General features: G+C 42.9%; 1 protein-coding gene across 5 annotated transcripts in view; it reads left to right on the top strand.

Annotated features, from left to right (window-relative positions):
* Positions 1 to 4419: 4419 nt before the first annotated feature.
* Positions 4420 to 15205, top strand: part of CNTNAP5 (contactin associated protein 5) — a 264296-nt gene continuing 253510 nt past the window's right edge. For 4 of the 5 annotated variants that reach the window (XM_015289821.4, XM_025152202.3, XM_025152203.3 and 1 more), the window contains exon 1: positions 4558 to 4904. In XM_015289821.4, the coding sequence (XP_015145307.1) occupies positions 4829 to 4904 (76 nt within the window). In that variant the 5' untranslated portion in view covers positions 4558 to 4828. Of the gene's footprint in view, positions 4905 to 15205 lie in introns of all 5 variants that reach the window. The other variant, NM_001048079.2, reaches the window with a different exon arrangement.

Below are 15205 nucleotides of genomic sequence, written 5' to 3'. Positions count from 1 at the left end.
TGATGCTGAGGTCTGAACTGAAATGCCTACCAGACTGAGATTTTTCCTAACATACCTGTCATACTTTATCATTTTATTCCTCTAGTTAGCCTTGAAGCTTCTGAGTACCGTAGGATAGATGCTGGGCTTTGACCTCAGCTGAGACTCACAGTTCTTATTATATATTACATTCCTATTAGTTAGCGCGCTGTTCTTCAAGGATTAAATTCATCCAGTGACAGTGTCCTGGGACCTTTCAGGGCTTTCTTTGCTCCAACTTAAAACTGTATGACTTTGAAAAAGGAAAAAAAAAAATGCATTATTTAGTTTGTGTACGTTTCTCCCCTTAGGGATGATCATTGTTGATTTGATCACAGGAATGGGTTTTACATTTACGCCAATGCCTTGTAAAGTCTATCCTTCCATTAGGTAGGTTGACCAGAGAAGCTGTGGGTGCTCTATCCCTGGAGGTGTTCAAGGCCAGGTTGGATGGAGTACTGTTCTGGTGGGTAGCAGCCCTATCCATGGCATGGGGATTAGAGTTAGATGATCTTTATGGTCCCCTCCAACCTAAGCCATTCTTATGTTGTTATGATTCTATGATCTTGTCAGTATCCATCGTCCTTGCGCTCACAGGTCTCCCCTGAGTGGTGGATAACTGCTTCTAGAACAGTAAACACACCTGGATGACTGCAGTTAATTAAAAAAAAAAAAAACACAGCTTGGGGATAACTGTGGATGGTCCACCTGGAGTTGACACCTGTGTTTGGTGAGGAACCAGCTTAACTTCTGTAACTCTCCTGAACCATAATGTACAATGTCACTGGAATCACAATATGGAAGAGTGTGTCCTATATAAGGCCTATTGAAGTCCCTAGCCATTTGTAGCCAGTTTGTAGCCATTTGTACTACTACTGAGCCAGGTTATTGATCTATTAAGTCTGCTAGCTATATCTAGACATGACTGACACATACATCTGTATAGGCAGACAAGGTAATGTAATGAAAACCATAATAAGAGAAGATAGGGGCAAAATAACATAGGGAAAGTCAAGGGGGAAGAAAAGGTGATTTTAATTCTTTGTCTTCCAATAATCACTGCACAGCTTGACAACTGATTTCTTTTACCCTAATCTCAGCATGCATCTCAAAAATGCTACTGGCCATCAGATTATCCCAGCAGATCATTAAATTTTCTTATCCTCGGGACTTATGTATGCTGTGGAACCATCCACGGATAATGAGCAGCCTGCTGTTGCACTCACCTGGTGAGGGTCGATGTGTTTTATGGAAGCTTTCCACATATTTTCTTTAATGAATGAGTCCATTCTTTTTATAGAATTCTCCAAGAGGAAAAAAGGAAAAAAAAAAAAAAAAAAAGCTTTGTTTTTTTTCTTTTTGAGTAGAAACATGAGATTCTTCAGACAAATTCCTTGTTATCAACAGGAAACAGCAATAGGTGATCCAAAAGCCATGTATGATAGTTTGAGGGAATATATGCTCTTCAAAATTCATATACATAATGCTGTTCTCCTGTCTTCTCTGAGTGCTCTAAGTCTGGGGAAAGACAAAAGGGTTCCATCTGTAATTACTCAAACAGATTGAACACAAGGGCTGAACTGTTACAGCTTCTAGTGACAAACTCTACGTGGGCTGTAGCAGTACCGATGCCATTCACCGACACTACAAAAGAAAATCAGTGTATCTGATCACAGACAAACTTACCTCCTCAGATAAACAAGTGCAAGACACACTTTTTGTCTGAACGGCTTTAATAGCAATTAATAAATTTGCTCTAATAAAAATCTTGCTGGCAAAGAGCCCTTAAACGTGACATTATTTACATAATTTCCTGCGAAGAACAGCTGCGTAGCCCTCCACTCTGGCCATAACTTCTCAGTTGTAGTGCTCACGCACCCAAACGTTGCAAATCTTAACGCACCTGCCTGGCATTTATGATGCAGAGCAGCTTATGGAAGAGGTGTGCCTCTGGGAAAGCAGCACCTCACATGTGCAACGTAAACATCAACAGTGTCATCTGGGTCTAGATCTGCAGTCAGATCCATACTGGTAGCCACTGGGATGCATTATATTGGGCTCATATTTACTGCTGGCTTTTAATTAGTCTGCATAGTTCATTTCCACATCTGCTTTCCTATAAACAAACCACTAATTAGTTCAGTGAGTCAGTTAAAAACTGTACCATTGTGCCAGATAGTTGAAAGAGACACTGAAAATATTTGAAACACAGTCCATTTAATTTTAATTATTTTTTAAAAGGAAAGTATGAAAAAAAAAATTAATCTCCTTCCTCTGAATTCCTCTGCCAATTTCAGGATAGATGTGAAGTTGTGACTGTGTCAAAGACTTGTGTGTCTCCTGAGCAAACCCACTCTGGCTTTAAGCTTTCTGATATATTCTGCTGCTTAGGTTTACTCAAGTGGTAGCTCTGGAAGCACTGCTGGTACTTCTGAAGCCTGATTACTCACCTGAAAAAGTCAAGTTAATAACATAATTTTCTCAATACTCAGCCCTCCTGACCTGCAATAAAGCAGTGCAGTTCTCTGAGCCAGAGTATTGTACACGGTCTGTACAACTTATGGAGATAAGGCATTTCTTGTAGGACAGAAAGGTGAGAACATCTCTCTCCCCACTCACCATGGGAAATGAGCAGAGCTCCCTACTTCCTTCTCAGGGAAGGTGCTGTCTGCATCCTTGTGCAAACATCTCCTGGATAAGCGATTCATGCAGGGCCTTTCAGTATCTAAATGGGGTCTGTAAGAAAGAAGGGGACAAACTCTTTAGCAGAGTCTGTTGTGATAGGACAGGGGGAAATGATTTAAAACTTAAAGGGCAGATTTATACTGAATATAAGGAAGAATTTTTTTACAGTAAGAGTGGTGAGGCACTGGCACAGGTTGCCCAGAGATGTGGTGGAAGCACACCACATGATGGAAGTCCATGGAGACACTCAACGTCAGGCTGGAAGTGCTCTGAGCACTGATGGAGCTGTAGGTGTCCCTGCTCATTGCAGGGAGTTGGACCAGATGGACTTTAAGGGCCTCTTAAAACTCAAACAATTCTATGAGTCTATGATTCTTTGGATGGGAGAGCAGACATCTTGTGTAGAGGTGTAATCCTCAGACTGCCCCCCACCCCAAGCTTCTGAGATCTCAATGGGTTCAGGCATTAAGTGAAGCACAGAGGATCGCGTCAGGCCTGTATGGGAAAAGATACAACCTTAGTGTATGCAAATGCATTTAAACAAAGAACAAAAGACTTAGAAATCTCTTTAGATCTTAGGTGAAATAATTTGGTCTTTTTTTTAAACATGGGCTTTTGCTTCCCAAGCTGACTGCTCCCTCAGAGCCAAGAGCCTTGCTTTGCATGTCCCCCAGCTCCTGCTCTTCGATGTAGCACCTAATCATAGAATCATAGAATGGCTTAGAATGGAAGGGACCTTTCCAGCCCTCTTCTGTGGGCTGGCTGCCACCCACCAGATCAGGCTGCCCACGGCCCCATCCAACCTGGCCTTGTACATTTCCAGGGCATTCAAGCACAACAAATTTCCTCCATCCTCCTTACATTAATATGAGGCTGATAGCATGCCAGCAATTCAAATCTCTGCTGTTCACTGGTGAGACGGTGGTTCAGATGAACTTCTAATTATTCCTCAATAGGAGACTGTGGCTGAAGACCAGCAACTTTACCTCACAAGGACTTTAATGGCCCAAATATACTTTCCTTACCCACATCAGGTCAATCACTAATGCAGTTTTGACCTGACTTTGATGCAGCAATCTATTGATGTGAGGTGATGCTGCAGCAAAGCAACAAGGTTAGATCTCAGCAGTGATTAAAGCGGAGTTCCTGAAGGGATGTTTACATCCTGTGTTTGCAAGCATGCAGGGAGGTGACTGCAAACAGCACAAGGTGCTGCTCCAAGCGTGCTCTGGCTGCCTGCACACAAACCACAGGGGAAAGCAAGATGGTTTTAAACTCCGCTTTCCTTTACCCTCCAACTTCTCACCCCTCTGGGGGGTAACCACAACCTGTGCGCTCGGCTAATCAGTCAATCAACCAACCACAAAATCCAGGTGGGTGGGAGGCTGCGGTACTTTGCACGTGGCTCTGGTTCGGTCCCCAGCTCTCGGAGCACCCATCAGCCCCGTCCGGGGCTCCACTTTAACTAGATGATCTTAGACGCCTTTTCCAACCTTAACGATTCAGTGATCCCCTGGGGGTGATGCTGAGCACCGGGACCTGTAAGGATGTATTGGCACTACATGCAGTAAGATATACGAATATATTATTTGTAAGCAAACAAACAACCGAGCTGAGGGCGCTTTAAAAACGTTCCAGCCACGGCGATACCCGGGCGGGAGGGAGGAGAAAAACATTTTTTTTTTTCTTTCCCTCCAGGCATCTGATTTACTCCGTGACTCTGATGCTTATCAACAACGCGTGAAGATTGCAATAAGGATCCTCCCTGGAAGGCGAGGAGGAGTGACTTCCAGGGGGTTGGGAGGAGGTGGAGTGCAGCTCTCGCCTATAAGGAGGTGCCCAGCGCCCGGTGCCGCTTCCAGCCGCAGCTCGCGAGGTGCATTGCCGCGGCGGCAGCCGGGCTGAGCGCTCGGCTCGGGCGCTGCCGCCGCTATTCGGAACGGCTCCCCCCCTGCCAGGGCCGCCGAGCAGGGTCTCTCGGCTGCCCCTGCACCCGGAGTGCCTGGATGCTGCATGGAGTAAATGAGCGGAGAAAAAGGGAGCGCACAGAGACTGAGAGGTGCTCGGAGAGCGAGACCGGGGGAGACAGGCGGGCGGCTGCTGGCTTCCCCCCGCGGGGCTGAAGATGGATTCCCCAGCCCTCGGGGCTGTCGCTCTGCTGCTTGCCGGTTTTTGGCACCTGGGATTAACCGCGACGAACTGTGAGTAGCGGGCGCGCGCGGAGTTCCCTGGTGTTGGGATGGGGGTTGGGGCGTATGAAGGGGGAGAAAATCCGCTGAAAGCTGAGGTTATTGCAACGTAACCTCTAAGAAAGTTAGCCCGGCTCCGGTGTGCTGACCGAGCTCAGAAATGCAAAGTTGCGGCCGGATGGAAGGGCTGCCTGCTCGCCGCTGTGGACGTGGGAGCGAAGGGGAGCCACCAGAGCCTGCACTGCCGGCTTCTTTTGCAGCCGGTGCAGCCGCTGCTCTCCCTGCGCCGGCTGCGGGACGGGGCCGCGCGGCGATGCGAGCAGATCGCTCCTGCACCCTGAGTCGGGGCTGCTGGGTTTGGGCACGCAGCCGCGCTGCAACCCGGGAAGCGGCGGCGGGGCAGCGCGGGTGCCGTCGGTTCCCGCTTGTCGTTCCTCTTCTCTCTCCAGCGTTCTGGCTGGAAAACCGCGGGTCGCGCCTTCCTCCTCCTTTTTTTGTCCCCTCGGAAGTTTCCCACGCGCTAAGGGCGGTGCCGCCGGGGTCCGCCCGGACAGGGCCGTCGGGGGGAGCGGCGCGGCGCGGGGCGGAGGCGCTGCCGGGGCGCGGCAGCCGCCAGAGGGCGCTGTTGTTCCGCCAACGGCAGGGCGCGCGGCTCTGCCCGGCAGCTGCGGGGTGCGGCCCCGCTCGTGCCCTGAGTGCTCCGAATCGAACTTCGGCACAGAGCGGGGCCGGCTTCTCTATTCCGTCTGATTTTCTTTCTTTTTTTTCCTTCCTTTTTCCCCCCTTCCTCTTCTCAGTCAATTAAATTATGGTTAATATGTTTTAATAACATTCCCTCACGCTAAATGGCAGGCGATTTAAGGCTGAGGCTTGCCGTTACTGATGCGGTAATAAAGTTAATTCCTAACACTTAAAAAGAAACTCTGCATTAATGAGTTTTAGTATTTCACGGGTGACAGCTTAATTTCCCAGTGCCAATAAACATTGAATACGCGCTCCTTCCTAAATATTTAGGAGTCAATCTTTTTAAAGCGTAATGATCAATGGTTTTATTATACTGTACGGCTTTTACTTATTCATTGCTCCACGAATTAGCACAGAATCGGCCGTAAGCGCTTTCCCAGGAGCTGAGTGAAGGAGCCCGTGAATCTGTAATAGCTGCAAGTTCCCTGGAAACCTCATTAGGTTTGGATGTGCGGATTTCGGTATGCACGTGGACCTCAGTAATTGCCAGAAATTCATCACCTTCTTAAATAAATCATCTCTGTGTGCCGCATCTCTGGAAAGCTGGAGCTGAGCTCAGGGAACGTCGGCCCTTCCTCAGCTCTGGGCTAAGAAATCTCTTAAATAGGTTGAACGAGAAGCACGGAGGAGTGCTTCAGGATATTGAAACGTCTGCATTGGAATGTCGTTTTCTTACGGTGTGTTAAGCTCCTGGACACAGCGTGCGTTTCCCAAAAGAGGAAGTTCCCAAATCTCACAGATGGGAACCTCAGCATAGGCTGCTGTCAGGGAACATCCAAGTGCTGCTTCTGTGCCATCTCTGATTTGAGTGGTTTGGCCGAAGGAATCGCGTTCAGACGTTTATGTTTGCTCGTTTATCAGTGAGCCTTTAACAGGCTCTTTTCTGTCAAGTTCTGCAAACAAGAGCAGAATGGGAGACAGATTATTATAGTGGAAAAGGAAGACGCTTCTGGGAGGCAGAATGCAATTGGTTCAGCTTTTGCTGGATATCTAACTCAGCATCAATTTCAGTAACTTATTCTCTTGCTTCTAAATTAGGAAACTCTAAAAAATGACAGAAGGAGAAAATTCTGCTTAAGTCAAAACATTTTTTTACCACTAATATGTTTCCGATTTCTTCTTTGTGTAGTTTTTAATTAAACAAAGAATTGCTAAAGAAACAGCTCTGAAACACAGCTACAGGCTAGGGGTCAGTAGACATCATTAGAGAGGATCAGAATTCCCAAATGCTAACAAAACAAAATAATTTCCTCCCGCTTTGCTGCTTGTGATTAATTTGTGGCATTAGGATTTCTCTCCAGGACACTAATTACTAGAAAATGGCTATGTAGACACATACATAATATTGGAATGGGTTGTATACAGTATCTGGTGAAACTGGGATTTCTGCATTTATCAGGTAGACAAGAAGCCCCAAAGCCTCTCCTGCTGTATAACACATCTGCCCTTTACTGTGCTCTCTGTGACCTGGAAGCATTAGTAGCTTCAGTAGCTCTAGATGGATGGTTGTTGAACATGGCTTTTGTTTCTTCTTTTTCCATTTTATGTTCAGGTGAGGTGGAAATGGGCTGATGCTTCCTCCTGTTGTCCTAAAGAGCAGTGCAGGGCTGGTCCGTGTCCACAGAAGAGAAACAGTGGGATCATTCCTGGGTTGTGGTCTTCAGTCTGGTGTTTGTTTCCTGTTGTTATTTTACACGTTCTGTCCCCCTCCCTAATTTATCTTTCTTGACCATTCTTTCCTACACGGCAAGGAAGATGAAGCAGACTAAATCACCTCCTGGAGAACTGACACCTTCCAACTCTCATTGCTGAACTTATTCTCAGTAACAACGGCGTTCCCATTCCTAACCACAGCCCTCTCCTCCTCCCACAGAATCACAGCCATTTGTTACCTGAACACGAGGCTTTCAAACCCTTCAATTAAATCCAGTCATGATTGTCAGTTGAAGATGCAGAAATCCCACGTGTGTTAAAATTACAATTCCTATTGAATTTATTGAAATATATTGACAACAAATGGTCCATTAATCTGCTGCAGATTTAAATCTGGTGTTAGAATAGACAGCCTTTTCACTTAAGGGACAGGCGGTATGTATTGGTATGTCTATTTATCCTGGAAATAGAAAAAAATGTTCTTTTTGGAACAGAAAAAAATCAATTATTTTCCTGGAAAAGTAGCCCTTTTTTGATAATAAGTGTTAACTGATGATTTCAGTCTTCCCTTGTGGTGATCTGAATTGACAATAATTGTGTAGGAATCAGACAAGTGTAAGTGAAAACTTAGGGGAAATTCTGACTCTAAATATTTGAGCCATCAAGATCAGGAGGTGTATTTGGGACCTGTAACAGCATGGATGAGACCTGTCAGGTCAGCACTGATAAAGACAAGGGGTCTGTTAAACAGTAACCTTTATATACGTGTGGTCAGCAATGCTAAGTTTTGAAGAGATCTGCTGAAAAAGGGAGAATATTGATCTTTGGATTGTGGTCTGAGGCTTATTTTCTTGGAGGCTGAGTAAACAGAATCAGATGCACATCCCTGGTTCTTCCTCTGCCTGCAGTACTTAAGTATTCTTCACAAGCGACAAGTATTCAGATGTGCTTTCTTCCTCTTAGCTTCACAAAGGGAGAAAAAACCTATCCAAATGTTAGCTTTTTCCATGCCTTCCCATGCAACGATGAAGGAATGAAATTTCCTGAGAGATAGACAGGCTATGAATGCCAGCAAAGTCTGGGAAGACCACTGCTCATCAGTGCCTCTCTTGCATGTCTGTCATTAGTGATCATGCAATCAGTTTGACTCAGCTAGCCCTTGTATGCTTTGGATGGGCTTTCCTCCAACTGCAATGGTCTTTGCCATTGCCAGCCCACAGGAATCTTTTCTTTTGCCAGTGGGGAACTGAGTCATTGTATTCTCAGCATGCATGGAGATAGATACTTAAATGTATAATCAACGTGAGAATCTAAAATAAGTCCCTTGAGGTCAATTGAATTGATCCTGTATGGTGTGATCATGTCCTGTGCTCTGCTGTCGTATTCATATTTGCCTAGCTGCATATAATCATTTCTAAATCCATAGTGTGTTCCCTTCTTCCTCTTCCCCTCCTCCATCTCTGCTGATGTTTTAAGCAAATGGAGCCCAAATAGCTAAATAGTGAAACGAGTAAGAATATGAATGCAGAGGGAGCATCACTTGGTAAAGCAGGAAGTAGCAGCAGACAATTTAGCATGCATTCATAGTGTCAGGAAAAAGTAAAAAAAAAAAAAAAAACCAACACGTTGCTGCTATGTTGTTACACATTGCTGAACTGGTATTATTGATAATTAATTTGCTTGTATTAATCTTGTCTCTGAATTTTCTAATTGCCCTGTCCAGGTTCTTGTGGGCTGACAATACCATCTGTTCACTGGATCAGCACAACTGATGATGTTTTAAATAATGAAAACAATGCAGTGTACATGGGGGGAGGGGGGGAAGAGATGCCAAAGCAATGATTTATTGATTTATTCTATTATTATCCATTCTGTTAAGCAGTTAAAAAATTGGGAGTTCATCATGAAGTGATGCAACTGCACTTCTAAAAGTGATAAAAACACTTCAGATTTTAGCTATTTGCTCAAAAAATAATGGAAAGTAACTTAGTAAAAGAGAAAGGATGAAGCCATTTATAAATGTCATGAAGGGACTTACCTGATCTGTATACCAAGAGAGGTGAAAGTGTTTTTCTGTCAGAGGTTTTACCTCTGCGTAATACTCTCTCTACATCTTAAAACCATGTGTTGGAACTCAGATAACGTGGTCCATTTCCTACGGAACTTTGTGCTTAGAGATAGTCAGAACATGATCTGAATAAAACAGCAGAGGTTCTTCTAGGTAATGCTGCCTTTTATTTCACCCGGTGTCTCTCTACCGTAATGAAGATACCATCAGTGCTCTATCTCAAGACTTCAGTGCAGCCCCAGGAACCTGAACCTGCATGGGCACTAATAACCATAAGTACCAGAAGTGTGCTCCGTACAGGGCAAGAGAACATAATGAGTTCATGGGCATCTGCAAGAAGATGATTTTTCTTCCATGATAGAAGTTGTCTGTGGAAAAGGGATACTTGTTTCACTTCTTTTTTTTTTCCAAGGATCATCTATATATTTTGAGGCTGTTTCCTCAATGAGAGGGGGTTTAGTTTCAGGAAGAGAGGTCAAGAAGTGATTTGCATGGCTACAGCGATGCCAGTGCCTTAGCCACCTCTGTATCAGTGGTAGTGCATCAGTGTAGATTTTGTCTTCATTCTATGTTGGTCCTAAATTAGGAGAGGAATCAGGCTTATTTAGGTGTCTAGTGAATGGGGGTGCAAATGTTTATTTGTTTTTTTTTTAGGTGAACAAATGACTTTCCCTTTGGTTCAAGTCTTATTGAAACTGGCTGTGGGTAACTGAAGCTTGGGGAGTTATTTTGTCGTGATGGTTACCTAAGTAAATAACTTAAAGGATCATTGAACAGCATCATCAGGGTTGTGTTGGTGTGTTTGTATTGGGCTAGGGAAGTCCAGATTCCAGACCACATGGACTGATTCACCAATGAGTTGGACGCAGGTGCTGGAGGTTTTCTGGGGAAGAGTTTCTTTGTTTCCCTCCTGTCTTAGTCAATTGCAGACGCATTACCCCAATAATTAGTTTATAATATGCCAACAGTATTTGTGTTGCATTGCACAGCTCCAAATCTGATGTTATGGGATACTCTCAATATGAATTCTTACTAAGTTTTACCTATTATTGCTACTAAGTTTGAATTGCTCGTTTAATGCAATTCTTAACTTGAAAAGGCTTTTAGCGGCCAGTGTTAATGCACTCTTTTCTGAACCATTAATTGTGTGGATCCTGTGTAATGTTTATGGAATAAAAAAGTATCAAGGTGCAGTGGGACACACTGGGCTCCTCTTGGTCTGGTGCCCAGAAGTACCCAAAAAATGTTCAGTAACACCCATTGCAGTGGAAACTGCTAAGAGTAACTATGGTGTCATGGTGGGGGAGACTTCCCCTTTGACATGATTGAGTCTGGCACAGAGTCCCAGAGCATGAAACAGAATTGTATGCACTACTAACCGTTGTGGCACAGTAGGAATTGCAATGGAAAGGAAATAAATACATTTTCATGCACAGTTCTGTTATGTGTATTGAGAAGGATTGAGTGTTGGCCCTTAGGAATTCTGGAGCATGAATTTTTCTTCCAAAGGTGCTCAGTGCACTGTGTTGCCAATATAGTAGTAAATAATAATAATAATTTTCAAATGGGTAAAATCCTCTATTTGTTCCCAGCTGGGCTATAAGGAGTTGATGAATGCTGTACTACCTGGATAAGAATTGGCAAGTTTCATTTACTTCTGCTCTAAATGGTGAGGTATTGTTCCTCGATGACAGTAGTTCTTCAGTGATGACAGCTCATCAGCAGTCCAGGAACAGAGACAAATGCCATGTGATCTATGTCAACAGTGACATAGCTGTAGTCATTCTCCTCTTAGTTCCGTGATGTCTCTATATGTTTGGACATAAATTGCCCACATTTCTGCTGTGGGTGCTACAAGCCATTGCTCTCTGTCCTCCTCCTAGGTCAGAAAATCAATTCACTGAACATTAACAAAGCTGCTTTCTTTCTCTTCATGCAAATTTATCACTGGAGCAGCAGGAGGAAGGCATTTTGTTATTGGAGAATATTTGGCATGTCTGTAAAATTATGCATATGGAAAGTAGTTGGAGATGGAGACTTGTCTTTGCAGAGAGAGAGGTGAGGTCACAAGGGGTCTTCTCCCAGTTTCAGCATTACATGTGGCAGCTTCCTAATGCACTAGAGGAGGTCTGAATTAATGGTCCAAGTGAGTCATCAGTGAACCGTTAGGAGTAACACATGCATTTATAGTAATCAGGATTGATTTATGGAAAGGACAAAAGGGACTAAATATGCTATGAAAATGCATGTTGTAGCTTTTCCACCTCCACCCCAATGAATAATTCATCCTCTTTTAGTATCCATGAAAACAAAAACACTGTGCAGAAGAACCCATTAGAAAAGTTAATCCCACAAATGGCTGAACAAAGAAAATCAGCTTTTGTTTTAAAAGGTAGATTTACTCAAATCTTCTCTAATTTGATTTGCCAGTGGGATATAATTTAAATCAAACAAGTTAGCAGCATCACTTGCTGTATGAAGGTCTAAATATTTAATAGATAAGTGTCTGCCCCACATGATAACGAGCCAAGGAGCACTCATTCTCCGCAGTCCCAAAAGCAAAGGGAATCCTAAAACCAACAGAAATAGCATGGTCCTCAGGAGTTAAGGTTCATCAAAACTAACTTGAAAGGGGGGGGGGGTTGGGGGGAAGAAGCCTAGAGCAGCACCAAACAATCAAATAAAAACTGATAGGATATGAAAATGGGTGTGTGTTATCCTAGGTGGGCACTTGATCACTACGCTGTCTTATACTTGGGGCAGGCGTTGGTATGAACACAAAACAGAGCAGCACGGAAAAGGGAGGAGAGGCCTTACATAGTGCCCTTGGATTTCTCATCTGTCCTGAAGTACTCAGTTCAGTCTGTGTGGTTTTGTTTACTTATTTATTGTAAATTTTGTATCAAGATAACTTTCTTTTTAATTCTAGAGGAAGAACCTCCTTCAGCAACCCCTAGCAAGATTAAACAGCTATGACATTTTTCACAGAGACTGTTTGTTTGGAAAAGAAAATGAAAATTTGATGAATTTCAATCAGATGTAGCTTGCAGCATTCAAATATTTATAGATTATCAAATCCCCTTTTCCCAGCTCTGCTTCTTAAGTGCAGAGCTCATCTTATATGTAATATTAATTCTCATTATTTTTGGACAGTTATTCACTGAATTCGTGTTCAGACTCAGTTCATCTAGGAGCTGGTCGAAACTCCATGAAAATGAAAGGAATGACTCTTATTGAATTTCAGATCAACTTTCTCTCGGAAGGCAGTTTTTCCAGTGTGTAAATCCTTGTTATTGTTCTCCTGTGAAGTTTATTTTTCTTAAAACCTGTCTGCCAATGTATGCAATACGAGGTGTGTTTGTACCTGTCACTACAAAGAACTATTCATTTTCCTGATGGCTGCTGTTCTTTTGAGTACATCATCTAAAAGTGCTTTGCTCTGCTCTTTTGTCAGATTTTATGCCAACTTTGTATCCAACTTACTGACAACAGAATAAGTTAAAGTTGTGTACCTTTTTGTATTCTTTATATATATTTATGTATATACTACTAACAATAGTTAGTAGAAATATAGATATTATTTTAATATAAATAATATTACATTATTCTGTCATAATCATTTTTGTACAAGCATCACAGAAAATACTTTAGATGTTCTGAAGAGCCAATAGTCTAAAAGGTATTTTTGGTTCTCTTTCTTCCAGGCAGGTAGGAGCCTGGTTGTCGGTGCTGTTGGATGGACAGATGAAAGCTTACTGCAGCCTGCAAACTGTATAGCTAGCTTTAATAGTGTTATGTACATGGTGTTGCTTATGACAGTGCAAAGAAGTCTGCGTAAATACACTTTAAAAGTTTCAGTCTCACAGTTTTTCCCGTTTCCTTGCTCTGAAGAAATGTATTAATGGTTATTTCCATCCCAAGGGTTGTGCTAGCCTCATCTTGAGCATGGGCTAAGCCTTTACAGAACAGGGAGCTTCTGAGGCACTTCCTTGACTTTCTGGCCTGGTTTCCTGGTGGAGAACTACTGTACGATTTCTGTGCTCAAAGAAAGCCACCAATTGGCTTTATCATTCAGGAGAGGCACATAGGCTTGGAAGCAGACATTATAGGCTGAAAGCTAGCATTGTCAGTCACGTTCCTGAGTTCTAGATGTCTCTGAAATAACTGTAATGTTAGGCATTTTAAGCAAAACGTTAGATTTGTTTGCAAATTATAAACTCTTGTCTTGAATTCTGCATTTGGTAGCTGGTGCTGCTCCCCAGGTCCTCCTTCAGAGAGGCTGTGTGTGAGTCAAAGTAATCTATTTACTGCACCATTATGAGTTTGGATTACAATCCAACCACCCACATTCATCGGTAACTGTTTTCAAAAGCCTAGACATTTTTAGACAACTAAAGGAGATGTGCTTTTCATCTCTACTTCTGCTCAGGAGCTGCAGTTGGCTTTGCTGGGCAAGGTCAACCAGTGTGAAAGAGGTATTCTACTTTCTTAAGACCCCAGCAGAAATGATAGAAAAAAAGGATCTTTTCACTACGCCATAAGTAATTTTCCACTTTAGAAGCAGGAAGCAACCTCCATGACTCATCCCATTTCAAGACAAATGTATGCAATTTCACTTGCTTTGACAGGCTTGATCCAAACCCCACCAGTTCTGTCATTGGGTCTGGACTTCAGTGACTTCTGCGAATTAAATAAGGAAGTCCTGACTTGACAGCCTTTCTCTGATTACAAGCAGACAGTGAGTCAGAGCTATAATAGAACAGATTTTCCTCCTACCCTTCACAACCTCTAAGCCTTAGTACAGTGTGATGTACAGTGCCTGTTTTCACAACTTCATCTAATTAGCACAGGCACAAAGGTCACTATTCTAACACCTGACAGACTTTACAAGGCAACACCACAATTATAAGTGCAATTATCTGTTTTCCTACTGCAATGAAAAATGTAGCATATGAAAATTAGCATAACACCCATAAATGTTAGGATAAAGGATGGATGTTAGAGGAGAGAAAGGCCTGGGTCTCTTGCTTGGTGTTTTTTGTGTTGGCTTTTTTTAATAATTTCTCTGGGTATCTTTATGTGACATGTTTAATTGCTTGGAGCTTGAGCATGCCTGGTTTATCTCATCATAATTAAATATTCATCTCTTAGAGTATAAAGAGTATGCTAGCAGTGATTAGAGGAAAAGACCCTTATGCCTAGGCAGTGATGTAATACAGGCAATAATACTCTTGGTGCACTTCTTCTAAAAGCAGTACTTGCAGTACCCACAAAAAATCAAGTCTTGAAACCATTTTAATCTGTGGTGTCTCTCCTGAGTGACTTCCCCAGGGGGTCTGTATGCAGCAACTTTTAGGATCTCCATGTAAACCTGCAGATACAAAGTGTGAGAGCTGTGTGGTTGGATGTGAGTCGGGATTTTTTAAATTTTTATTTTTATTTTTTTTAGTTTTTTAGTACTGTTCCCTTCCAGTCATTTCTATATGGCATGTGGGTACAGCTAACTTGCCACTGGTGCTAAACTAAAATCGTTTGGCAGGAATAGTGCATTTATGTTAAGTTAAAGAATAATAACCAGTTAAATATGACTATAAAGTACCATCCTGAAGTAGCCAAAAGAAATGCAGAAGAGAAAGGTTATTCCCTTTTATTTCTTACATTAAGGGAAACTATAATCTTAGCTTAGGCAGAATTTAGAGCAAATCTATAAAGTCATGTTCAAGCTAAGCTTTGTAAATTCCAAGACATGCAGTTATTTCAGTACTCAGGCAAGGAGGAAAAGTTCACAGCTGGAAATGCCTGTTCTTCTCTTCCATGAGGTGCAGAGAGAGTAATTGTTTTAGACTCC

This window comes from Gallus gallus, chromosome 7, assembly GCF_016699485.2.
Source record: "Gallus gallus isolate bGalGal1 chromosome 7, bGalGal1.mat.broiler.GRCg7b, whole genome shotgun sequence".
In the NCBI taxonomy this organism is placed as follows: Eukaryota; Metazoa; Chordata; class Aves; order Galliformes; family Phasianidae; genus Gallus; species Gallus gallus.
The sequence above is the reverse complement of the archived record's forward strand: the minus strand, read 5'-3'. Positions and strand labels throughout refer to the sequence as shown.